Source organism: Aythya marila (assembly GCF_965140915.1).
Source record: "Aythya marila genome assembly, chromosome: 3".
NCBI classification, from domain to species: domain Eukaryota; kingdom Metazoa; phylum Chordata; class Aves; order Anseriformes; family Anatidae; genus Aythya; species Aythya marila.
Genome location: NC_139044.1, coordinates 61601980 through 61628812, shown reverse-complemented (window position 1 = coordinate 61628812; position 26833 = coordinate 61601980). Strand labels below are relative to the sequence as shown.

Here is a 26833-nt window from a genome sequence, read left to right as displayed (position 1 = left end):
TTCAAAACCTTTTAAGTTCAGTGCTTATTTTAATAAATATTCTTACTTTTGAGAATCCAGGGGGGTTGAGACTAGGATTAGCAAACAGCAATAGGATCTTAAAAACCCTAAGACAGTTTTGAAATCGTATTTTTTTCAAAGCTATTTTAACTCTAATAGTGATAAGAAATATAAGAAACGTGATCACTTACTGTGATTATTTAAACAAATTTGCATAATTCTGGTGGATTAAGTTCCTGTGGTTTAATTATAGTATGGAACTAATACTCAAGCATGGAGAATATTCTTGTACTGTACTAATCATTCAGTTCTTTCCAAATCTATGACTTTTGTTTTGTATAGAAAACAAGTACAGGAGAATATTACTGAGAGCAAAACTAGATTTAGATCCTTTCGCCTACTGTTGAAATATTTTGTTTGTGTGCTGAGGTGTGTTTGCAAGCACATGGAAATCCTCACATGAAACGTGCTGCAAAAATGCGTTTTGTTGTTACTGCAGCTGCTCATCATGCTTTACAGATTGAAGATAGTAGAAATTAGCCTGAAAGGAATGCGAAACTTTGTCCAAAGAAGCAAGATGACCTTTGAAAATCACTTTCCAATAGACCATCAGCTGAAATAAGACTGCTGATACTGTAAATATTCATAGTCAAAATATATTCAGGGATATAGCCATTACCTCTATTAGCCTTGCAGTAATACCTTGGTATCTAAAAACTTTGGGCGTTAACTGCCAAACCGATATTTTTTACTTGTCTTTTGATGCATTAGTAATTGAGGTGTGATGGTGAGGTCCAGTGATTTATTTTTTTTCCCCACAAGTATAAAGCTAAACTGATCTGTTGAACGGGAATCACAATCCTGGCTCCTCAGGCTTTTTCTTATCTGCCAGCATGTTTTTTTTTTTTTTTTTTGAAAGCTGGAAGCTAAATTATACGAATAAGCATATTAATAACGAAAACTTAATTAAGAGTTAGAGAATTTATGAAAGAAAGTCATCTAGTTAATATGCATATTCGTATAATTCAGTTTTGCAGCTCGGGAGGAACAGTCTTTGCCATGAAGAGGAGGCACGGGGAGAATTCTTTACCGTGATTCTTGGCTGGCAGATTGGACTGCTTCTTAACTGAGTAGACATGGATACAGTCTGTTTGTGATTCCTTGTAAATATGCCATCTACAGGGGGAATGATTATCAGGTAAATACCTCTTGCTCTAGATTTTCTCTTCTTTTGCTGTCTAAAGGGCTTGATGTTCATCATTACAGTTGATTTCCCTCAGCAGATGTTTTTGGCTTTCTAATTTGACCCCCTCAGCAAACACCTAGGGGTGTGTAATGTCAAACTGGCGGGGGCTGGTATGATACTAATGTGCTGAAATGTTTTTGTTTGACACAAGTCTTTGTGGGAATAGAAGGAAAGTTTCATGGGTAGAGGAAAAGATGTTTCCCAGGCAGCTTGCTAGGATGATGAACAGTCAGGAGCAACTGCCCAGAAAGCCACAAGGAGAAGTTAGCATGCTGCCTGTTTCAGAAATTATGCCCTGGACACGAGAAACTTTACTGCAGCATCTTTAACTAAAGCTTCTGTATTTTGATGTCAAAGAGTCTTGACAACCTTTATTTTTTCCCTTACAAAGCGTTGGAACAGTCAGAACATAGTGCTATTACAGTTTCCTTCACCATCACCTGAATGTAGTTGACAGGTAACAGCAAGCCCCTTTGCTCTAGTCCCAGGTGTTACACAGCAAATCCAAACGTGTTTCGACTCCCTCAGTGCACGCCCTGCTGACCATAGCATTGAAGCAATATTAGCTGACACTTAAAATCTCACTTTGGGGAAAAAAAATAATCTCCAAGTATTTTGTAAATAGGGCAAAAAGTTAGAATTCTCAGCCAGAACTTTCCAAGTTTTCGTGGGTCACCCAGCTCTCTTACTGTTGATTAAGGAGTACCATCTGTTCTATTTCTATGTAAGTTGTGTCTTTCACGGTAAGTACAGAGCGTAATATTTAATGCTTCTAAAATGGGTGGTTATGTCTCAGCCAGTCTGGAAGAGGTGCTTACTGCTAGGGATTTGCTTCATGATGTTGAGGGCAGGTGTCTTGTGGTCATCTGTGAGACAGAGGGAAACTCTGAAACCTCACGGCTGATATACTTAGCAAGGGTAATATTTAAGTACAAAAGTACATCAATTCAAATATTAGTGGCTTCATTTTTCTCTAACATCCCTTTGTACATTTAACCCATATACTTAGTGTTCTGCCTGTGGACATGTCTTGATGGATATAGGAAAAATTTTATTATTTATTATTATTTTTTATTTCACAGCAGCATTTTATACACTTAAAGATAGGTGTCGTGTTTGCTTTCAGCCTTCTCTTTTCCCACATTAAATACCACTTTGTTAACATTTTCCCTATGGTCTTTTTTTTTTTTTTTTTTTTTTAATACTTCTGACCATTCTGGTCATTCTTTGTCATGCTAACCTACATTTTTCTGAGGCATTGGTGCCCAGAATTGAACACAAGTCTCTATCTGAGGCCATCCCAGTGCTTAATAGGGAGAAATTAGTTTCATGTGTCTTAAGGCTAATGCTTCTGCTTATATATCTCAATATATAGAGACAAAATAATACTAATTCACATTTTAGTCTGTTGCTGCCTCTGTCCTTTTCACTAATCGCCTACCAGTGTGTGTTTGTGTAATTCCTTATTTCTTTTTAAGTGTAGGGCTTTGTTTATATTGAATAGAGAACTCCCCCTGCCCTTCCTAAGGATAGCACTGACTTCTAAAGCTACCACCACCAAGTCACAAAACTAAGAATATGCAATTATGAAATTTAGGGAAAGTGGAATTAATTCTTACACCTAAACCAGACCCTCCAGGTGCTCCTCAATAATATTTTCCCATTTTTTAGTTAAAAAAAAAAACCACAACTCCTCTGAGGCTGGCTTAGAAGCAAGTTGCTTTTCTGTTTTACAGAAGTTTCATCAATCCCATGTTTTCTGAGTTACATCTGCGAGAACATGATGAGATCAAAAGCCAAGCTCAACAGAAGTGATGTTTCCTGCTTTTCCCAATTCTGCAGAGCCTGCCACTCCACAGAAAACATGATTAGTTGCACACTTTGTTATTGAGGGCAGGCGGTAGGATTTTGTTGCCTTTTTTTTTTTTTTTTTTTTTTTTTGCTTGTTCATGCTCAGAGGCAGTTCTTGCGGTGTGATCCTCTGTTTCTAGGAATCAGATCTAAGCTGATCAGTGTCTCTCCCTTCCTCTTTCAGGAGATATGTGCTCTCTGTTTTTCTGATAAGCTTTGAAATGTTTCTTGGCCTCTGGAGGGCTGTCTTTGAGCATTTTGCACTTTGTCAAGTCTCTGAGTAGCTGAAGATGGCTCTTGCCCAGGCCTGGTGATAGCCACCGGGGTCAGGGAGGTGTAGGGTTGGGGCTGTGCCCACCCACCCACCCCTCCAGGCAGGGTTCAGAATCAGAGCCAAGGATGTGGTGATACACGGCTGCTTCTCCTGCTGAAGTGATGGGCAGAGGGGTGTGGAGGGAAGGGCTTGATGAGTACAGTTCTGGCACCTTTTCCAAGGAAACCTCCTCACGACCCCTGAGTGCTGAGTTAAGCAAGCATTGATACGTGCAGGTGACTCACCTTGCTTTCCTACTGCTGCGCCCTCGCTGCTGAGTGTGCTTGAGGCCTGACCTTACCCTGGAAAAGCCTTGTCTTGCGATACAGCTAAGGCTCAATTTAAACTAGCATCTGGATGAAGTCCCTGGGTAACTGAGTTGATTATATTCGTAGGCTGCAATAATCAAGTGAAATATTCTCTGCCTTGACTCTCCTACTGCCTCACCTCACAACCTCATCTCCATCCTGCGACCTCGAGCGCTTTGCTCCTCACTCCTCCCAGTCTCTACTTGTTTAAAATCCACAGCGATACAGGGAGAGGTTACAAGGTGCCTACTGGAGGCATGGAGAAGCCTGTGTGGGGAAAAAACAAAATACACAAGCTTGGCTCGGCTGTCCAATTGTAAGCACTGTTGTTTCCCTAAGTCTTTCAGACTTGCACCTTTCCTCAACCCTCAAAACCTAATTGTGTATGTGTGTATACGTATGATTGTGTGCATCAAACACCTGCCACCTGTGCAAGAGACCCTGCTCCACCTGGTCAGGTCTTTAAAATCAATAAACAGTTGAAATTCCTGACAGTAAACAACAACCAAACCAAGCAAGGTACCTGGAACCAAATCAGTGTGTATCCTTCCTATGTGCTGCGAAGCTAATGCTTTTGTAATTTGGAGTAATGCACTCGAACTTTTTATCTTTCTCACCATACAGAGATTTTAAACTTCTCAAGATTACAGTGATACAATATCACGCTTGGGATATCAGGCATAGAAGTGGCATGCAGCTGATTTCAGGTCACACGGTCACTTGATCACACTATGCATTTGGACATTAGCAGCTCCAAAGCAGTTGTGTATGTGCATAACTCTCTTAATCAGATAATCTGCAAGAGAGAGTTTCAAAGGGCAGGCACTGGTTTCACATTTGACTTTATTCTTTTTTAAATCTTTGCTGTTGCCTGCTTTTTGCTTTCACCTGTGCAGTCCCTACTGGCATTGCACTCTGGCGTTCTGCAAACAGAAATAACACGGGATAAGCGATGCACCAGAAGTCTGCGGAGCTTAACGTAGTTAAGGTTATGGACTAGCTTTTTTCTTTAGGATATGCTGTTCTTAGAACATGATTTGGTGAGGCAGCCGAGCCAATCTTAACTAAATGCAGGCTGTACTGAAAACTCCAGTTCTTCTTTCCTTTCACTCCCTGTGCTCCTTCTGCTTCCCTTGCACTGGCTCCAGCGTTGACTCATCCTATGGTGAGCTAGTTTAGGATACTAATTTGGCAGAATATTACTAATTCATGTTGTTATTTTTGCCAACTTAGTTCCGAGACTTGCTCAAGGGTAGAAGAGATGAGTGCAATGGTGTGTGGAAGGGGAAGGGAGCAAAAAAGCTCCTTTCATCAGTAATAGAGTTAGATTTGTTCAAGCAAGTTGCAAGTATTTTAGAGAACAGGTAGGAGATGCTTCTGTCTTCATTTGCAGAATTCATAGCTCAACAAGTAAAACATACTTTGATCTTTTTTGAGAAGCACTGAGATTTTGATACGCTGTCAAAATAAGTCTGGTCGGTCTGAAACCTCCATAGAAATGTTTAGTTAGGCAGGTTTCTCAATGTGATGTTCTCAACGTGTTGTTCTCAACAATCAGCCTTATTGTGTTCTGTTGTGCAGAAGTTGTTGTTATTCCACCCATCATCAAGCCTTTTTGGGAACACAAAGGTTGTTTGAGTTTGGCTCTTACTGCCAGTGCTCTTTTATTGATCTCTACTGAGACTGTTCTGTGACATTCAGGATAGCTTCTACATTTTGGTAACTTTTTTCCCCCTACAGTGTAAGTTTACGTTTCGAAACATGTAATGTGCTAGATACCTAAAGTGGAGGTAAAATCCATGTGTTAAAGCATCTTGTATTGAAATTACAGTCTAGATCTGAATAACATTAATTATTGAATTAAAAATGTATCTCAAAGATTCCAAGGGAGAAAAATAAGACTTAATTGGTTCATCTGCTGAGATATTTGCTTTAAAAAAAATGTCCAAAAATGTTTCCATGACTTTAAAGTATAAAAGAAATTAGCCTACTATTTTTTCTGCTGTTGTTAGTATTATTTTCCATGGATGGAGGAGAACACTGAATTGTTGGTCTAGAAATACAATTTATATATTAAAAAATATTTTGTAACACTTCATAGTTCAACTTTGTCATTAGTGTCCAGTTTACCTATTTTCCAGCCATATATATTTTTTTTGACACATTTAAAATGGTGTCATAAAGACTTGTGTGAGAAGGACTTTTCTGACCTTTCAGCACAGCATTTTTCTACAGGCTTACGATACTGTTTAGGTCTAGATTCTCATCCATATGTCCGACGCTACCTTATTATAATACTAAGTGTACTGAAGATTATTAATTTGATCCCTAATGCAAATTACTTATGACCAATTTACAATTACGTATTTGATACTAGTGTACTTTCTGTTTAAATAAAAACATGTTAATTACAAATAAAAAGAACTGTAGCTTGATGTAAGAATTTTCTTGAGAGGTCTACAGTGCCTATCCCTTACCATTTCCTCCCGCTCATTTTAAATCTTGTGTTCATAATATGGCCCACATATTTGGTTTTATTGGCAAAGTTGAACTGATGTTTCTTGGTATTTTGGGGAGTATTAGTGCTGGACTGGAAGGAGTCTTCAAGTTTGGTATTGCTCGTGAAGGTCATGTGTTGCAAAACTAACCTGACTCTTGTATTGACATGTTCTGATATGCTTTTATGAAAGCTTACACACTAATTCTTTTTTAATTATATTTTTATTTAGGGTGCAATTTTCTTGGAAGGCATAACAGTTAAATGTGTGACCCAGGTGACAACGCAACCAAAGTTAGGAGGAATACAGCAAAAGTGCCAGCAGTTCTGTGGATGGGAAGGGTATGAGAACATTTAGAACTTCATCATTTCTATTGTCTAGAAATGTGCTATATTTCTAGTTTTGCAGAAGGGAACAGCTCATTAAAAATGAAAAGTGATTATTCTTAGATGGACTTTCACAAAAAAAAAAAGGTTCAAAAAAACTTAACAGTGAAACAAATGAGGATCTTACATTGTCCTATAAAACAGAACAATCAACTGTGGATTTTAAGAAAAAAGATTTTCAAATTGCTTTTACACTGAGATAACAATGTTTTTAGATGAATTGCTGCCATCCAATTTCAAAATGTAGTCTAGTCCAAGTATTTGTGTAAAATTTAGTGCTTCTTCATGCAGTAGATTTATTTATACAGCTGCAATTACACTCCAGTTGTAAGGTATAATACTCATTTTTATGGCCAACCTGGATTTATGTCCAATGTTAATGAGAGTTTTGGTTTTAATGTCTCAGATTCTGAACTTCATCTTTATGAGGCTGAAGAACCAGGGAGTTGCTAACAGCGCTTCCTAACTTTCTGAAGCTTACAGTTTTTCCAGTGCTTCTAGTTTTGAATTCAAACCTCTCTTCATCTAAAATTAGAACTTCGAAGTTCTACATAATTCATTGTTTTGTCATGAACAAATACCTTTGTTCTTATCAGAAAAACATTTGGTTCTTCTCCCAAAATACCTTGTTGGGGAAGATGTTCTAACTGCCAAGTTAACCTTGCAGCAAGTCTAGTACAAGGTGTGACTTCAGTCTGATGAAAAAATGCATTGCCTTTTGTGACTACTTATTGCAGAACATTAATAAACATGTTTCTCTTTTTAGCTCTGGATTCCCTGGAGCACAGCCTGTTTCCATGGACAAGCAAAATATTAAATTTTTGGAGCAGAAGCCATACAAAGTTAGCTGGAAAGCAGACGGCACACGGTAAGCTCATTTTAAATGGAAAAAAAAAACCACCACCTCGTAAGTTGGATGGATGGTTTGTACGTTCCCAGAAAAGTGTATTTGCATGTACAGTGCTGTGATCCTTTATTCAAACTTGTAGTTTTGGTTCGTGCGAAGGGGTCCATTTTTTTTTTTTTTCTGTAACACTACAACCTGATCAGATGATGTGTCGAATCTGTTTGATGCTAGGATTTCTGGTTTGAAATGCATCCTTATCAGAGAATCATAGAATGGCTTTGATGGGAAGGCACCTTAAAGACCATCTAGTTCCAACCCCCTTGCTCTGGGGAGGGATGCCACCCCCTAGGTCATGTTGCCCATGGCCCCATCCAATCTGGCCTCGAACACCTCCAGGGATCCTTATATCTAATTTCTCCTTTTTTCTCATGTTAGCATTTCAGGGTAGAAGAAACTCCATACGTTACCGAGTACAGAATGACAAACACTTATGTCACTTGCAACTTTTCCTACTTGATAACTTCTACAACTGCAATTGCCTGTTTTGCAGTCGTAGTATTTCAGTGCTTACTTGAATTATTGATATTAACAAAACTTAATGGTCCTGATCAAAATCCCTTAACAGCTTTGTAAGAAGTATGAAGAGAGAGGCTGTGCCAGCTGTTCGTTCATTGATTGCTGTAACTAGCATGGGTCAGTTGATGGTTGAAATGTTTTAACAAATGCATTGAGCATTAGCTAACTCCAGCATGACAGGAACATTTTCTGTGGTGCAGTCCCCAGGCCATGTTCTCAAGGTGACTAGCTTTGTGAGATTCTGATTTGAACATCATCTGTGTGGTATCCTTTTGTTGCTTTCAGACTTGTATGAAAGAGCTGTGTCACACAGGGTCTTCCCTCTACCCCCAACAGTTTGGATGAGGTGTAGAAGGTATTTCTTAGTCACATGGAAGTAAACCCCCAAAAGTTAGGTACACTGTTGTTCATCTACTCTTGCAAAAAGGTACTGTGGCTCTTCGTATAAGCAAATCTTCATTGAGTCAAATTCTTAAATTCCAAAATTGAGATTATTTTTGTAGGACTGAATGTTTTTAATAATTTGGAACATTTCTGAAATTACAGCTATTTTCTTGAGGCCTTGGATGACTGGAAACATAACCATTGGGGAGTGATGCTCTAACCTTTTTTCTTCAGTATTTCTGGTTTCAAAACTAAAATCAAGAATCCTAGGTATTAATGGAAATGGTCTTGACCTATGCCACTTGTAGCATTTAGATCATGGTCTTCTATTTTGTTGTGAGCACTCTCTTAAGGTAGTTGGTAACAATACTTCTTATATCATATTCAATAGCATCTCGCAGGAATGTCTTATTCAGTAGTGTCTCACTAACAGGAAGAACTTGAATTGTGTGATGCATCACACAATTTCAACAAAATTGTTGAAAATAATTATATTTTCAACAGTTCGATCTTGACTTCTGAAATATGTTCTTTACATACAGTAGTACTTAAGCAATTGTAATCTGTACTAAGTGGAATGACTTTAATTTGTATTCACTTAAAGCAAATGAATAGATTTTCAACCTGCTTTGACTTGATCAGAAACAGCACAATTACAGTGAACGTACATGTGGTAAGAGGAGGACTCTTGGGCTTATTTGTGCCCAGTGTTTTAGACTATCACGGGAGACCAATCTTCACACGAACACAAGTTAGAAGGCATCAGTTGTATGGATGAGATGTGAGGAGATGAGAGTTCTTGTTTTCAAACTGGTTTTGTATATAGATAAAGGCAAAAAGTTTTGCTTCAGCACTTTGTAATGGAAGTCATGCTCCTTTCCGTGTGCTGACACAACAAAGCAAAGTTTTAGTACCAAATCAGCAAATGATGTAGGATGTCTTCAAAAGTTTTTCCCTGCATTTGCTGTTTTGTTAGGTTTGGTGTCTTCAGTCGTAGAATGGAATAGTCTAGGTAATGAAAAGTCTGGAAAATGTGGGGAATTGGATGTCTTATGAGAACTACCAAGTGGTTCCACGCGGCGTCAGTCAGGATTCAGCACAGCTCAGCCAGAACTAAGCCATCTTCCACTAAAAAGGCCCCTCAGATGCCTCTCAGCTGTGTTGTTTTTACTTCAAGGGTTTATTAGCTTGGGCAGAGCATGATGTGAAAACACAAAGTAAGCTCCCACTCAGTATGACATCCAAGCCTTAAGAAAAAGGTGGGAATGCTGGCCTTATCACCCAAATGTTTGTGCACACAGTTGGCCAACGTTAATGTGATGCAGGCATTTGGAGAGAGCTGGGTTACAGAAACATCGTGTTGGGAGACCCAGGCTTATTCTCAGAGCAGTACCGTGCATTCAGATGCTGTTGAGCCTAAACAAATAAACTCAGCCAACTTAAATTGACCATGCAAAGAGCCAGATGGGAGTCTTTGCATTTATTATGCTTTTAATCCACATTCCAGATATACTATCCATGAAGTTAACTTCTAAAACTATGAAAATGTTTGCAAAGTATTAATGTCCCGTGCAGCTCAGATATTGGGATTGGTAGCCCTTGTCTTTTTGACATCTTGCTCCTTAAGGAAGCCTTTGTTTTAGGGATTGATTTACACTAGTATTTTTGTATGTATTAAGGATATTTTGTGGAATTGTTTTCAAATAATCTAAGCCTGTTGCTTCTAGAAATAGTAACACCAAAAAAAGTTTTTTTTTTTTTTTTAATAATTTTTTTACTGAAGGCTATTTGATATTAAAGGGGAAAAATGTTTCATCTGCAATGTCTCGTGTGCATTGCAACTGAAGAATAATCTGGTAAAAACTATGGGTCATTGACTGATGCAGTTTGGTACAATTTACAACAAATAGTAAGATAGAGGATTGTAAGCTGTTTTTCACATTTCTCTTTCTTTATTTTCAATATGAAAAGCCTTTGGCATGTTGTATTCATTGGGAAAAGTGAAGATTTAGGGAGTATTCTTTAATTCTTACTCAAATGTACAGGGTGCATTCATTGCAAACAGTGGAGTAATTATCTATGAAATAGTGCACCACAAGGACTGACTGTCATGAAGGAAATTAAAGTGTGTGTATATACTTTCTTAGAGGAATTTTAAATATTCGGGGTGTTTTATCCCGCATTTTTAAAATTCAGGATTAATAATTAAGAATAAAACTGAGGAAACTGCTCAGTTATATAATACAAATAAAGCACAGTTATGGAGAAGATAGGTATGCTCAGAGAAGAAATTGGTGCTACGCAGATCCAGTGTTAATGAAATTCAGCTGAAGGAATGTTATGAAAGAGATTAAAGACAAAAACCTGAGCTGTTATTTGGTCATGTAGGCAGTGTGTGTGATAGCCACGCTAATGAACAATGAAAAATGACTGGCAATTTTTACACTGGATGTGCTTCTAATTATTTTGTTGTTCTTCAGTGGTCCAGGCTCCCTGTGTAATTAAACAGATTTTCATTAATTATTCTGAATGTTTGTGTTGACAGACATGACCTTCCTGCATTTAATATTAAGACATGAGTTACTGGAGATCCATTTACAGATACCTTACTCACTTTATCTGGAAATGAAACCCCTGTTGTCACACATCTCTGAACATATTCTGTTAAATGTGTGACAAATACAGCAGCCTAAGCTGGATATTGCAATGTTATTTTGCTTACATAGTTGTTTTCGTTGTGGTTTTGTCTATCATTTTGGTTTAAAGAGTACTGCTGTTTCATCAGGCTGGCTGGATGTACAGAAAAGTAGGTACTTAACTAACAACTTTATTCTATGCTTTCTCACTTGAATAAAACTCTCTCATAAGGGTTAATAACAGTATTTGCTCAGCCTGGCCAAACTTCTTATATTTCACCATTGTTAAATATTTGCATTTTATTCCTTCAGCAGTAGTTTTCTCTAGAGGTTTCAAAGCTGAAAGCCTTATTTGTAGATTGCCTTAACTGGCATATAGTACCAGTAATTTCATTGAGGACTTACATTTTTCTCCAAAGGCATCTCTTATTCCTATTGATTTCAACTGGAGCTGAATGTTGTTGTTTTCTTAGCATTGCTATATTTTTCTACCCATAATAATAAAAAAAAAAAAAAAAAAAAAATTTTTAAAGAAGTATTTCCCTAACCAAAAGAGCATTATTTATCATCTTGCACTGACTAGATAATGTGATTCAACCAATTAAATTATTTGACAGTGATTCTATAAAACGTTTTGGTGAAATTTACTGGAGCACTAACTTATGCACTTATGTAAATGCATGAGTTATGAGTTTTGTTTTGTTTTTTTTTGTTTTTTTTTTTGGTCAAAACTCATCTTCCTCTATTCTAATGGACCCCCAGGTTCAAAATCTTTGGGCTTATCCTTGCTTGCTGTGTCCTGATTTGCAGTGGATGTGTCCACACCAGTGGTCTTGCTTGTTCAGTGCCTCGCTTCCAGAGCCCTTCCATGAGCACCACCAAGGCACATGCCTTGTTCTTGCTGCACGTTACCTTCTGGAGCAAACCAACGTGTTCAGTCCAAAGGGGAATGCAGTGTGGATAAATTACTTCTCCTTGCCAGCCCAGGGTGGTTTTTCAGTTTTGTTCTCTCAAACAGTCCTGAATACTGTCTGTAGGAGCATGCAGTATATACCCACAGAACGTGTTACAAAGACACTCTGGTAAATGACAGTGCAGCACACTTATTTTATATGTTTCTAAACTGAATAAGGACAGAAGGTATTTCAGGGCTGTCTTGCCTCCACGGGTGCCCAGAAGCACATGAGAAAGTCCTGGTGTATAGCACGGTAGGCTCTTGTGCTCTCAACTCATGTTCTCCTATGTCTACCTGGGAGGCCTGTGATGTGTTTCCCAGTGCTCCACAGAGCACCAGTACAGTTCGGCATGGAGAAGACATCCAAAGGTAGGTGTCTACAGGTGGGCCTGGGAGACACCGAACTCCTGTTGGAGCCAGTGCCTTCTACAGGGCGATTCAGCCAGGCCTACACTAGACACTTGACGGCTGATCTGCAGAATAATCACTCAGTGTTTCCTTCACTGAGCTGGCTAGATGTCATCAGCAAAGAACTTAGCAAGCTTGTTTATAAATGTCTGTGTGTTGGCATCTGTACCTGTTCATCTCAGGTTTAGAAAAGTGATCTTTGAGATAAAAGACCCTTGAAGTTCACTTAGCATCGTCTGTCTTTGGAAAAATACTTCCTGTGTGCCAGTTCTTTGCCTGTAAATTTTATATGGAAGCCATTCTGTTTTGGGGAAAAACATTTCCAAAATCGTATTGTATTATTATTACAAATGTACTTAAGTTTGCAGTTATTTTGCCTGGTTTGGCGTGAGCTCTGTTCTGTATATTTCCCGGAACAGTTGTCAAACCTCTAGTGTCTTAAAAATCATTTTTATGCTAATCTATTCATGAGGCACCGAAATCAAAAGGACAAATTTTCCACTGCTAAAATGATGCCTTTGGGCTTTTTAATATGAAATATATGTTTTATATTAGCAATAGCTACCAGGTATGGATAGCTTTACAAATGCATCCAATTTTCTAGGGCTGGGCTTGCCGAAATATTAGTCGCTGACTGAATAAGCTAATTGTTACAGTATGTTCAAGGCGTACTGTATGACTCAGTGTTAGCAACTTCGTACTGTAAAGTGATTAGCCCAGGTGGTTAGCGGCTTGCTCTATCCCTTGATACGTATCTCATTAATAATGTTTGTAGCAGATGTTTGTTCTAATGAGTGGGGCTGAATGTTCAGGCAGGAGTAGGGTTGGTGGAGTAATGAGACACCAGTTTTGGGCAAAAAAAGACCATTCCCATCAAGAAGAATAAAAAGCTTTAAAATGTCTATAGAATAATTCAGATTAATACAGTCAAAGAGGACTAGGTTTTGTCATGGTAAAATGTGACCTGAACAAATTGCAAACTATTAAGGGGCATGAATTCTTTTCTTACATTTATGGGAGCACATTTTCATTTTTCACCTTTGTATGAATGCAGTTTTCAGATTGTGTTTATTATTTTTTACTTGTACTATGGCTGTTCAATTACGGTAAGCCAGCTATTTAGCAGAAATGCAGAACAGGTAGTTCTTGCCAAAGACTGTTCTATTTGAAGAATATTCATATAAATTTGATGGCTCACTGATACCTAAATGCAAAGAAGTAGATATAGCACATGAAGTATAGATAAGAACTCTTGCTAATTGTCTAAAAGGCTTGTAACAAAATGTTTAGAAACATCTACAAAGTTAGTAGGTTTTTTTTTTTAAATAATTGGCAAATTACATTTTTGAAAAAGTGCTGTTGCCTAAATAATTCTCATTTTGATAGTACCGTAATAGAAAATACATTAAAACTACAGCTAAGTGTGTGATAAACTAAGTGTATGATAAAATTGGTAGCCAAATTTTAAAACTGTTTATTAATCCAAGGCATATATGTTACTATTACTTGATAAGTCACAATAATCATGTAACTCGTGATAGCTGCCCAGATGCTTTTGGTACAAATTTAGGAAATTTTTATTTTTTTCTGAAGAACTTTGAGGTTTTTCCTGCTACAATCTCCTCAAACACTTGTGAACATTGCTTGAAGGATGTCTACTGGCTGATCTTTTCACACATGCTGTTAGAAGGTGATGAATGCAGGGATGAAAGTTTTTTCCCTGAATTTGCACGACTAAATACTTTCTTCTTTTCCTATCCTTTTGTCCTTTAGATAGTGAGGTAAAGTGTACTCATATAACTGAGAAATATCAGATTCTTAACATGAAAAGTTAGCCAGAAGTCTTCTGAGGTCTGAGTAACTTGCAAAAGGGTGATCATTTGCTGAAGAACAACTCTATAAAACCAGAGAAACCTGAGAAACAAACTTCGTTTTAAAAATTAGGAGGTAAAATGAACTAGGCCAAAATAAGGTATCACAGAAGAAGAAAGGTCACCTGTCTACATAAGAATAAAGAAGACATGGCTGGATGGTTTCACGGAAAAGCCATGAAAGAGGCAGGACAAAGAGAGAAAGTTGAGGTAATAACCCAAATGAAAGACTGAGAAGATGAGAGAGTAGTACTAATCCAAATAAAAAACAAATTATGCAACTGAGAACTTTTTATTAAGAATGAGAGACCAGCTTGTCATGCAAGAAAGCCTGGAGAACAGAAAGATTGTCTCATGAGAGAGAAGATATTAAGGTGGAGTCGAACTGGAAGGAGACTCTGGGAATGAGAGAGTCACAGAGTGGTTGAGGTTGCAAGGGACCTCTGGAGATCATCTAGTACAACCCTCCTGATAAGCAAGGTTACCTGGACCACGTTGCATAGGATCACATCCAAACAGATTTTGAATATCTCCAGAGAAGGAGACATAGATTAGTTTTCAGATCTGTACAAATGACATGAGCAGATTCTTATGGGGATGGAGGTTTATGGCCAGTGGTGGAAAATGCCTGAATTGGAGTCTTACACAAATGTTAGTGAATTTTTTCCCAATGTACAGGAGGAAGAGAAAAAAGTAGGCTGCTGAGATTTGCCGGATGGCTTCAGAAATGCTGCTAAGAGGAGGGTTTCGGGCTGTTCATCCCTGAAAAGCATTTATGAGTAGGCTTTTCTCAAGGGGGCCTTACTTTCTGGTCCTAGATGGCTAGCAAATAAGGAATTATTTTAAGCTATATTTTGCATGTCTTGTTTCATCGTGTTCATTGTTGTACATGTTTCCAGTCCTGGGGTCAGGAAGGAGCATTTGCCTCTTAAGGATGTGATGAGGTGGAGAAACCACACTAGAATTACCTGGGCATTTTTAAACCATACCTTCTTTTCCTTTCCTGTCCTCAATTATCTTAAAAATTACATATATACCTCAGATATTTATCAATTTTTCACCTTGATCGGTAATGCCGTGTATCCCTTCCTTTGCTGGGGCATTTTTTTACCGTCTGAAATCTTGAAAGACAGAAGTGTTGAGGGCTTTGGGTTTGGATCTGCATTAAACAGACTTTTACTGTCCAAATGAATTTATTATGGGAGTGACAGTCTTTCTGAACAAGTGGGCTTAACTCAAGTGGTTTGATTCCATGTTAAATAAGCTCTATTCATGTGTGTTTATGGAACTGTCAGCAATGGGCAGAGCCTCAGCTCTTGAATGCTAGTTATACATTGTGTGGGTGGGGGACAGTTGTTGATCAGACACTTATTTTTATTGAGTATTGAATAAAGCAGTAATGGTAAGGCGTAAATTTTCTATTACGCTATTGGAACTTTGTCAAAATGGGGTATTTAAAGAGAAGATTTGCACCAGAAACCTTACTTGCTATTCCCTTATTCCTAACTCTGCACTATTTTGTTGCATGCTACCTTTTTAAGTAGCATGCTTTTAAGTAGCATGCTTAGCAGTCTTTGGGAGGGAAGTAGTTTATTTACTATGGTATAGCCCATAGTGATCCTCCTTTATAATTGTTTTCTCTTACGGAGCTAGTTAATTTTAACTTGCTCATTTTTAAACTAGTTCTGTAGTTCTGCTTCTTACAGATCTGGAGGAACTTACAATTTTCTTAAAATTTGGAAGAACTTTGATTTAGGATGAGTCAAGAATCCATGTGAGTTTATTTTGAAGAATATACTTAAATGGAGATTGCATATATTCTGGATGGAAAACTAAAGTTGTGAAATTTATACAAATAGTTGTACTAAAGCTTTTTTCCCCCCCTCCAAACAAGGTTGAATGCTGTAAATAGCTTTTGAGCACTATAGTACTAATCAGTTGTTGAACACCTGCAGTTGAGCTTTTAAGTGTGTAATGATACCATAATGTCAAGCTTCCCCAAGTGTATAGAGAAATCACATACATGGTTCTGTATTACAAAGTGAGGCTTTTTTAAAGTTTGCACCTACTTGATTTGTGCTTTTTTAGGATAGACAATGGTATTAGCTGCCTTTCTCATGGTTGATAGAAAGAAGTTACAGCATGGTAAATGGCATTCCTCTTAATTTTCTGAAAAAGCAGATGCCTAATTCATATTGTGTACTTAGGTAGGAGAGGAAAAGAAGATGGGGAGTAGGGAGCTGGTAAGATGTGTTTTGGGACTAGAAAGATGGGTTTGTAGTAGCTGATACATCTTAAAAATTCTCTCTTGTAGTCTTGTTGAGCAATAATCTTAGGATTACAAGGCTGGTATAAGCCTGTTTTTCATAGTGTTAGAAATTATGAAAATAGCAATCCTTACTTGAGTTTTTATTTTGAGAGTGGGGGGGGGAAACAAAACAAAGCCCAGCTTGGATGAGGTCTGATTAGGGGCACTTTACCCATATTTAGTGTGTCCGGTGTGTCAAGGTAAGACGTTCTAGCTCAAGGTGGTTTGAAGTGAAGGAGATCCATCACAAGGTTGCCTTGGTGATCTCCACCAGTTGACGTGTTGTTGGTGTTGGTCTTTTCTTGCTTTTTACCCATTGAGTGAGAGCATGCTTAGACTTTCTGGCGGTCTTGCAGCAAAACAGGATTTGTCAAATTTCAGTAGCCAGTCTAAGGGGAGTCCCAGATAACTGGGGAGTGCAGTGTCATAAGGTGTTAGACTAATATAATATCTGGGATATGTGTCGAAGTATTGTTACTCTTAAGTTTGCACAAGAAAGTATTATTTTAAAGAGTGATACATATTATAGTCCAGATCGAGCAGTTTTGTGCTTGTTGGACTAGGTCGAAATAGCTGTGTTTTTTTAAATCTTAATGGTTCATTTGGTGTGGGTGTCATTGTTTTTATTTTTTTTTGCTTCTCTACCTCCTGAAGTCTGTCTTTTTAAATCATTGAATCAATATATAGAAATAATAGGTACGACAGGTCATATCATCCCCACTTTGGATCCAGACTGACTCAAATGGCTGAAGAATGCCTTCTTGCTCTAGGTCGTGGTCTCATTTATATGTGCCTAAAACAGAGTCATGACCCCGAAGACAAACCACAAATAGAAGCTGTTGCTGCTGTGTCCCTTTCTTAGATGGTTAAAGAGTGCTTTGATGTGAAACCATGCCAATTAAAAGTTCATTTTTTGAAGCACCAGACTTGATGTTTCACAGTTCTGGGGCAAGTTTTTATGCTCAGAATTCTGAGCGCTTTGAAAAGTACTGCTTAACTAATTATTCCTATAAAACTATTGGAATATTTGAACAGATTGTCTTTTTAAGCAAGCTCTTTTGTTTATTTATAAAGAGTTAATGTATGAAAATGCGTATTATGGAGCTTGTGCTATGAATACTAATCTTAAAGTATTCAACTGTAGTCCTGGAATATTCTAATTAGATCGAGATAAATGGTGTGCCTCCTTTTGTACCTGATGTTCAAGCCATGAATACCAGTGATTAATGATTTATTTATTAATTTTTTCTTCCTCATAGACCGCTTTTGAGGGTGGAACAGCGTGTCCTGTGCTGCTGGTTCTCTTGGGAGCGTTACGGGCACATTTCATCAAGTGTAATGGATTAAGTTTATTCAGGGAAGAATGATAGCAGAGTCTGTAGAGTGTGCCTATACAAATATCTAGGGCAGCGTTTTCCCTTGGAGCTAGTCTTCTAATCTGTGAGCACAGCTGACAGTTGTACTCTTCTGTGGCTGGTGCCTGTGATGTAGACAGAATCAACCCAGCATATATTCTGGCATAAATCAAATCAAAGTTAAGGGAACTTCCTCTTTCAAAGCTGTATACGCTTTTCTTGCCTGTTACATAGTGGACTTCCATGAGAAACAGGGTTCTCTTGCTTGGGGAAGGGTGGAGTGTAATTATTTGTCATCTGATACCAAGGTTTGGTTTGGTTTTGTTTTTAAATACCTCTGCGTAGCTGCTGCTCTGCATTTTTTGAGCTTTTTGCTCCTTTGCTTCAGGCGTGAATTCCCCTTTAAATCTACAAGATATTTTCAGTCTGAAAATTGTGGAGGAGGAATGCAGTCAAACAAATTCAATCAAGCTTTAAGCTGAATATTTGCAATAAGTAATAGAATTCATTTTTGAGAGAATTCATCAGTTCAGTCAAGCTTATGTTATGAGATCATTCAAACAAATGACAACTTTTTAGGAAAGTAATCAGAATGTTATGCTGTACAGTTGTTTACATTAGATGGAAGAACAGTATTGGCAAAGATGTACTTTACTTTAATACCTGACCGCTTACCTTCATTAAAGTTTGGGTGAAGCATAGAAAATCTACTCTTTAAAATAAATCTGCTAGTATACAAGTTGTTACTGGTTCACACAGTTTCTAACCAGCTAACAGTTCTTTTGTTTTCAACACCAGATACTTCTTATTGAAGAATTCTTGGAGTTCGTTATATATTAGTTATAAATAAACTTAGCCTTTGTGGTAGGTCAAATCATGATAACAAGATGCTAACTTCAAATTTAACCCATAAGGTTTAATATCCTTTAAGAAATAGTGTCGTGGATTTTTTGTGTCTTTAACTTAATTAAAACCCTGGAAGGCTGTCAAGAAAAATGCTGTAACTGGATAGTCTTTTTTTGACCTTGCTAAATTCTTGGTTTTAACAGCGCTGTCGCAGAGTTTCACAATCTAATAATACTTCAGATAGAAAATATAGTTTTGCATTGGTTTTTAATTTGCCATCTGTTAAATTAATTAAAGGCATCTTTATCCTTGATTTATAGAACAGGAAAAACTGAAGTTTGAACTCAGTTTAAGTTATGATACTTTATTAGGAGAAAAAATAGCAGCTTCCACACTTCTGCATGTTCCTGTGCTCCATGGTATTACCATTAGCTCCCCCTTTATACAAAACCTGACTTCCCTGATAATGCTGGTGCACATGCTATTCCAGGTGAGGGGGTGCTAGCAAACTGTGTAACGATGCAAGATTATTTATTTCTGTGTTATGCATTGTGCTCTTAGTTGTGTGACCTGATGATTTGTTTGCTGTTCTTTGGCTGCAGGTGTCTTTCTGTGGTCTTGCTGACCTCTAAGATGTGGCTGCTGTATCGGCTTTCTCAGCCAGCAGAGTTAATTTAAAAGCTTGTAAGGGAGAGTGTGTGGTCTTGGCTGTCTCTTCCTGCCTGTGTCTCCGTACCTTTTGGATATTGAAACCTGCATTGTTATCGTAGTTTGGGGCGTTATGAAGATTTCTGTAGTAAGTGGTGCAATCTGCAGATTGACTGCTTCGCTTTGCATGATGTCTTAATGGCCATAAAGCATCTCCTCTGGACCCTGAGTTGTCAAGGAGAGCAAACAAAAAGGGAAACTTGCATTCAGAGTTGGAAGGAGAGTGGTGGGAGGCATGAGGAGAAAAAGGAAATAGTATTGAGTGAGGTAACGGTGGAGGGGACCAACAAATAGTAAAGGTTATGAGGAACAGTAACTTGTATAAGCTGTCAGATGTCTGTTATTCTGTAGTGGTAACTTGCACAAAGTGTATATATTCAGGGGAATACCAACTTCAAGAGGTTTTGTGGTCTCAAATAAGCAAAATTAGGCATAGCACTTTGATTGTAATATGAGGTGATCAGTAAGACGAGATTTTTTTATTTTCCTTACAAGCATCAGGTCAGGGTAGTGAGATGGAATAGCTTGGATGAGTGATTCCGAACATAAAGCTGGATGTTGGGAAACTTCAAAATTATCATGATATTGCATATTGGCATAGCAGATAAGCTAGGGTAACTTTCTTGACTATCGTGAGTGTTAGAAAGCATTCATTATTTAGGAAAGATGCAAAATAAAGTCTGAGGGTTAACACGTTTTCTTAATGGCTGAAGGATAGAAAAATAGTATGGAATCTGTGTTTTTAGAAAATCACTACGGGATTGTTAAGATAAATTTCTGAGTAACTGTGAATCTGCTTCAGATACTCATCTTAACTAGAATTGTTGTGTAAGCACGCTTTAGTATCTAATGCCAGTTGTGTGTCTAGATCTCCACTGATGTAGGAAGAGGTTAGGCAACACAATTATTGAAGCCTAGGGAGCTGTTAATGTCACCCTGAAGTAGACACCTTACAACTAGGAAACTTAATCAGAAGCTGAATTCCACCTTCTCTTTCCGGGATTAGTTGGAGAAGAATTTATTTATTGACAAGTAGAGGTGCTTCTGGTTGTATTGAGAGAGATGTTTATTTACTAAGTAGCAGCATATAAGGCAGTATTTTAATATTGAGAAAATTAAAAAAAATAAAATCTTGATTGTAGAGGGTAAGTTTGGTTCATTGATGAAAAGGCTTTGCTTTAAATTTAAAGCATTGTGGATGCAATGAAAGGTAACAGTAGGTCGGTGATATTTCTTTCTAGATTGACAGATTTGGATAAATGAAGGGAACTAATTAAAGGGGTCAGGAGGAGGGAGGAATTCAGTCTCCAGTAGAGAGGAGTTTCATTTCTTCTGAGTGCATTCATTTAAGTTGCAGTTCATATGCCATGTAAATGATTTTTTTTTTTTTTAATTATTCTTCTTAAGGAAGGAATAGTGTCAGATCTCATGCCTATGAACCTTGACGAAATTTTTGATTTATTACAGAGACTGGATCTAATGAAGTTTGCTCTAATTGCAGGACAGGTCAAGAATGGGTTGAATGGGTTGAAAGAAAATGGCAGTGGGAGGTCTTGGAAGAAAATATATGGAAAGCCATAAGTGGAGGTCCTGAATATCAGGTGTTGGGACCGGTTTTATGTTCTTAATAAGATAATTTTTGAAACAGAAACCAAATATGTTCTGACAAACAAATAAAGAGGCAAGTCACTGAAGACACTGAGGAGCAAAATAATAAAGTGGAAGGATATTTAGTTGCAGAAAATGCAAGGTCGTGAATACAAAATACTGGAGCTGGAGGCTGTTAATTGGAAGTTACTGTCAGTCAGAAGCTACTTAGTTTTTGGTTAAAATATTGCGAGAAGAGTTGATAATAGAACTTAACCTAGAAGTATTTGAGAGAAATAGGAAGCGTTGGTATGTTCAGAGCAGTCTAACTCCCAGGGGGCCTGTGTGTAGTTTTCTACTTTTTTTTATTTTCCTTCAGAATTTGGATTACCACGTCAGGTACGTAATGCCACAGCTGCTTACGTGTAGCTGCTTCATGCTGTCAGGAACACTATTTGCTTGCACAAACGAAAGTGTGAGTACGAACATGAAAATGGTATTTGTGACATAGCTGCTAGTGTGCTAATTAGAAAGTTACTGTTTTCCTTTTGTTTGCACAATGGAAATAATATTCTGAATCTTCCCAGAACTTCCTCTGTTAGTGTCCCTGTGTCCAGGTTTTGTCATCCTTCAGGAGCCAGTCAGAAGCGGTGACCATTGCCAGCAGCAATTAATGTAAGAAGGAAGCAAGCTGCGCCTTCCCCGTTTCTTGGGGCTTTAGGGTGTATTGCTCCATCTGCCACAGGCCAACGACAAACTCATCTAATTTAGACTGTTACTCTGGTCCCAGCACAATCTGGATTGAGGCCAGGACGTGGAACTGAAACAGCTTAGTGACACAGATAGACAATCTCCTAGTGTTGGTGGATAAAGGACACCGATTTATTTTCATTCTCCTGGCCCTTTCTACAGCATCTGATGCGTCTGGCCAGCGGTTGATGCTGTCTTGTCAGAAAGGGGTGGCAGGATCCTAAGTAAAGTGCTTGAATGGCGTGGCCTCATCCTAGGTGATGTATCTAAGGAGTGGCAGCACACTCATGATTTTGAAGTGTTGCCAGTCATAAAAGGAAATTAAGAAATGAAAAATGATACATACAACAGCGCTTTGTTGTTGCCTGTGCGTCAGCCAACACGTTAGCGATACTAATTGCTATTCTGAATTGGGTAAGGCTTGTTTGTGTGGGAGGGCAAAGCTTTCCCAAAGCTGAGTTTTAGCCTGTGTAATGAACTCCCATGGGAATGAAGAGCTGCCGTGCTTTTGCACTTAAGAGCAGACGATGGAATTCCTTGAGCTTTTCCTTCTTTAATGTGCAGTACAGACACAAGCATATTTAAGGGGGAAAAAAAGAAAGCATCGTCAATGCCCTGTCAAAATAATTAATAAACAGTGATATAGCCCATCTAAAGAAATACTGTGGGACAAAGAAAGCTCCTGTATGAGCTGCGATTTTAAGCCTCCTTTAAAAATTATTACTAATCCATTTGCTATATGTAGGGTGTTTTGTTTTGTTTTGTTTCAGATTATTTTTTTTGTGTGTGTGTTAGAAGAGGTCTCAAATTTTGAGAAAGGTCTCAAATTTTGAGAAGAGGTCTCAAATCTTGTGTTATGTGTTTTAATGTTCTTAAGGTTTCAGAACTCCTTCAGGGTAGTACAAAATTAACATGGATTGCCTTAGCGATAGAGTAGTTGCTGGGATTTTGGCTGGGAGAGAGAATTGGAACATAGGTAGAGCGTACGGTAAGATGATGTCAGTGGCAAAGCTCCTTTGAACATGTAGGAAACCGATTTAGCCATAAATAGATACGTGCAAATGCAATGCTGAATGTCAGGGTCTGTGTTGAGTATTTTCAGAGCCAAATTTGTTGGTGCTAATCGGCTGGGAAAGAGGAATGAGGCTGCACGCTCTGGTGAATGCAGTGTTGGGTTTGGAGCTTGGGAGATGTGATCCTGCTCATTCCTGATTGTAGGTCAAGGGGAAACGAAGTAATTTGCCGTATTTTGGCTCAAAGAATATTTTCCCTGAGGGGTACTTTAAAATTTAATGGTGAAAAGAAAACATCTATATGAAGCAGAAAAGTGAGTTTTTAAACTTATTTTCAATACAGCTTGAGTCAGCCATTGAGCTGAGTGAAAACCACCACCACAACAAAAACTGAAAATGGAATTTTGATAAAATAGTTCCTCCAACACGTATTTTGTGCCCAACTGATGTGGACTGCATGAAGAAGATATGTGAAGGCAAACCTGGGCCTTTGAAACAGTTGCCTTTACTTGGGCGTGCTAGAAATAATTGATTTCTGAAGAGAACTTCTCAGGGTGATGTTTGGTGGTTAATGTTCTTTAAAGACTGAAGTTATTATACGCTAGTAAGTGCTTTGGAGATCTGCCTGTCTAATGCCAAGAGGTGTAATTCTTTTCCTATGAAATTGTCATCCTATTTTCTTGAATCATCTTGTTACTACTAATGTCTCATTAGAATTAGTAATGAGCCTTGCCTCAGGACCAGAAACGAGTGGGGAAAAAAAAAAAGGTTTTAATGAAACTTTAGATTGTATGATTTCTATGAGTGTAGATACCTTACCTGCTGGTGAGATTAACCAGCGTGGACACTGTGACCCTTTTTTCTTTAACTCACTTGTTAAAACTTTGGCTGCAATGAAAATTGGTTGGTTTGTAGTGGGTAGATTGGCAGTTTGGAGAGGTGATGTTTGTCATTCAGACACGATTCTCCAGTTTTACGTAAAGTTACCGAAGGTAAATGACCAGTTCTGTCTTTACTCTTGTATTGGTGCTCCCGTCTTTTTCTTTTATTCACTTGCCTTGCTTTAAATTCGTACTGAGCTGTCTGGTACAGGACCGTGTCATCTTGTGTACTTACAGGGAATCTCATACAATGGGGCCTCCTTCCTAATTGGAGCTTTTTGGGTGCTCACACAATGGAGATAATTAGTAATAAGTGTACAGCTGTAATTGCAAGTAGTGTTCACAGTATGCAATACAATACATGGCGGTTAAGCTCCTATATGCCATGTTAGTTCCTATTGAACGTATTTGAGAAATGGATGTTATTCTTTCTTTGCCAATGTGGTGCTGCCAAGGGGCTTACTCTGCCTTCTGGTGTGCGTGCTGGTAAGGCTAATACCTTAATTACCTTCTTCAAATATCAGCTGTCAGGACACATCCAGGTGTGTTCAGAAATGATCAGCAGTCTACAAGATTTCTCCAAGAAGGCTTGAAGTGTGCTTGGAGAAAACGTGAAGCCTGATGTTAAACATGTGAACTTACACCTTTTAATTTAAATAATAAAAATAGAAAATCTCATTAATTAATAAACTCAATTTAACCAAAACCTTGGCGTGGTTATGTAGCTCATTTGCTTTTTTTTTTTTTTTTTTGTACACTTTCAGTTATCAGCTACTCATAGAAGACTTGTGAGTTGTCAGTCCATTCTTGACCAGATTTCTTCCATTTAATGTTGGTAACAATTTATGTTTTGATGAATTCTGTTGTTTGGAACAGATTGAGAGTTTTTATGTATAGAACATTTATTTTATTTACATCAAGTGAGTTTGTCCACACTTCTCTCAAGTCATGCTTTCTGTAATCACAGTGACACTGAATTTCTTCTCTAGATAATTGAAATACCTACCTCTTAAAGAAACAAAACTGTTTAGGCAGTCTTGGAAATTTCTTAGAAATTTTAATAGAAGACCTAAGGAATTATCTAGCTTTGTTTTGGTTGTTAGTTGAATAAAGTTACTAACTTTTAGTGGCTAAATTACAGCAAATATTTGTAGCTGATTTGCTGAAAAATATTTCTATATTTGACACCTGTAGGATTATTATGTGGATTAAAGTTATGTCTTTATAGTGTACAAAAATATTCTAGAAGTGTATAATGCATCTCAAAGAGCCAGACTGGCTTTGCAATAGGATAACAGCCCTCCATAAAGAAACCAGCTGCCATCCCAGCCACTGCATCCCCTACAGCTCTTAGGCAGTGGAATAGGTCACTTCTGTTGTCGTGTGAGCTCGTAATCAAAACGGATGGATTTGAAGCACAAGAGAGACTTAAAGGAATGGATGATTTCATGGCTTAGTTCTAATCAGAGCAATGTGATGTTTTGTTGCAAATGTGAATTCTAATTTTGGCCTTGCTTTCGGATAATTGCTGTTAGCATTATCGTACGCTGCCTAAAATATGGCAAGTTCCTGAAAGCATACATATATTTTAAACCTACCTTTTCTCTTGGCAGCCTTGCTGCTCTTTTTCATGTGTGTTGCACAACAGGAGAGCAGATGATCTATAAAATCTTGCTCTAAATTACTGAAGTCTTTTACTGAGTCTCTCTTAAAGACTGGGATTTATTCTTAGCCTCGAGGTAGAACTAAAATCAAGTTGAAGACAATATTTTTGGGGGGGAAATACCCTCTCTGTGTGCTAATAATGTTCAAAAACTTGAAATTGTTGCACAAAACTTTCCAGTTTGATACTGGATATCATTAGCTTTGGGATGTGCAATTTAATTGTAGTTGTCTTTAGGAGGAGATTCTCAACAAAGTGGATCCAGGGACTTGAAAGATTCCTCAAATCTTTCACTTCACTTAAATTTCACTTAACAAGGTCCAACTATGAAAAATATTTGCACAATATCCTGCTATAAATGGAATGCCAGGCAAAAGTAAGTTGCTTGAGTTAACTTGCTGGCTGGTTATGTAGCTTAGGAGTAAAATGAAATTTTTTCTTAGAAGCAAAAAATGGTACTGTTAAGTGTGCGATCCTGGGTGTTTGGTGGCCATTGGTATGTGTTACTTTTTTATAACTGATTTTTACAGGTAGTGAAACTGTGGTTTTTCCTGTCAGTGCTAAAATGGAAAAACAAGAAACTGTGATCTAAAAAAACTTTTTTAATTTTTTTTTTTTTTGCGATTACTTTCCAAGTTAACGTTAATACTTACTGGTTGTAACCAGTAAGATAAATAAGATGTATAAGATAACACTAGTTTGAGCTTTTGAGCTAAATTTTATGCATTTGCTTGCTGGTAGGTAGGTTTGACCGAAGTTTGATTTCTAAAATTTTAAAGCCGTTAAGGTTTTGGAGAGTTGTTCTTCACTATATTGAGCTGTTCTCTGACTTTTGGATTAGGAATTCAGGGGTAACTTTGTCCCTTTTGTTGGGCTGAGATAAATAATATAATTACCTGCACTTTTAATTTATATATGTGTAAAGGAATGTGTGGCACAGCTTTCCCTCAAAACTACAAGCTGAATTGAAATAACTTTGAAATAAGCTCTGATACTTAAAGTGAATGTGATGATAATTTAAATACAATCTACTCTACAGGGAGAGTACAAGTTCATATAGTTTATATAGCCTGTTCTCTAAAACAAAGAGAATGTGCTTAGCTCTTCTCATGAAAGAGAAAAGCACAGAGAGAAGATAGGTGAATATTGTGAGATATGTTTGAAACAAGCTGTTTCCAAAGGCAGTTGTGGGAAACAGTTCAAAGATAGACCTAAGCATAGATGTTTGTAATTTGGAGATTTTCTGTGTCAAGGTGGTGGATGAGATAATGCAATAGATTTCTTCTGTTTCCTTATTTTTTTTTCCAGCTCTAGTTTGCAGAGAGTAAAACGTTAATGTGCTGTGTATGCCTGTGTTTCCTTGCTACGACTGAATGTATTAAATCTGTATATTAAAGTAGTTTATTAAATTGGGGGGGATGTTTTCAGTCTTCTAGCTTTAAA

General features: G+C 37.7%; 1 protein-coding gene across 2 annotated transcripts in view; it reads left to right on the top strand.

The window, feature by feature from the left end:
• RNGTT (RNA guanylyltransferase and 5'-phosphatase) overlaps positions 1–26833 on the top strand; it is a 180506-nt gene that overhangs the window by 19591 nt on the left and 134082 nt on the right. For both annotated transcript variants that reach the window (XM_082756487.1, XM_082756486.1), the window contains exons 7-8: positions 6448–6557; positions 7369–7470. In XM_082756487.1, the coding sequence (XP_082612613.1) occupies positions 6448–6557; positions 7369–7470 (212 nt within the window). The remainder of the gene's footprint in view (positions 1–6447; positions 6558–7368; positions 7471–26833) is intronic.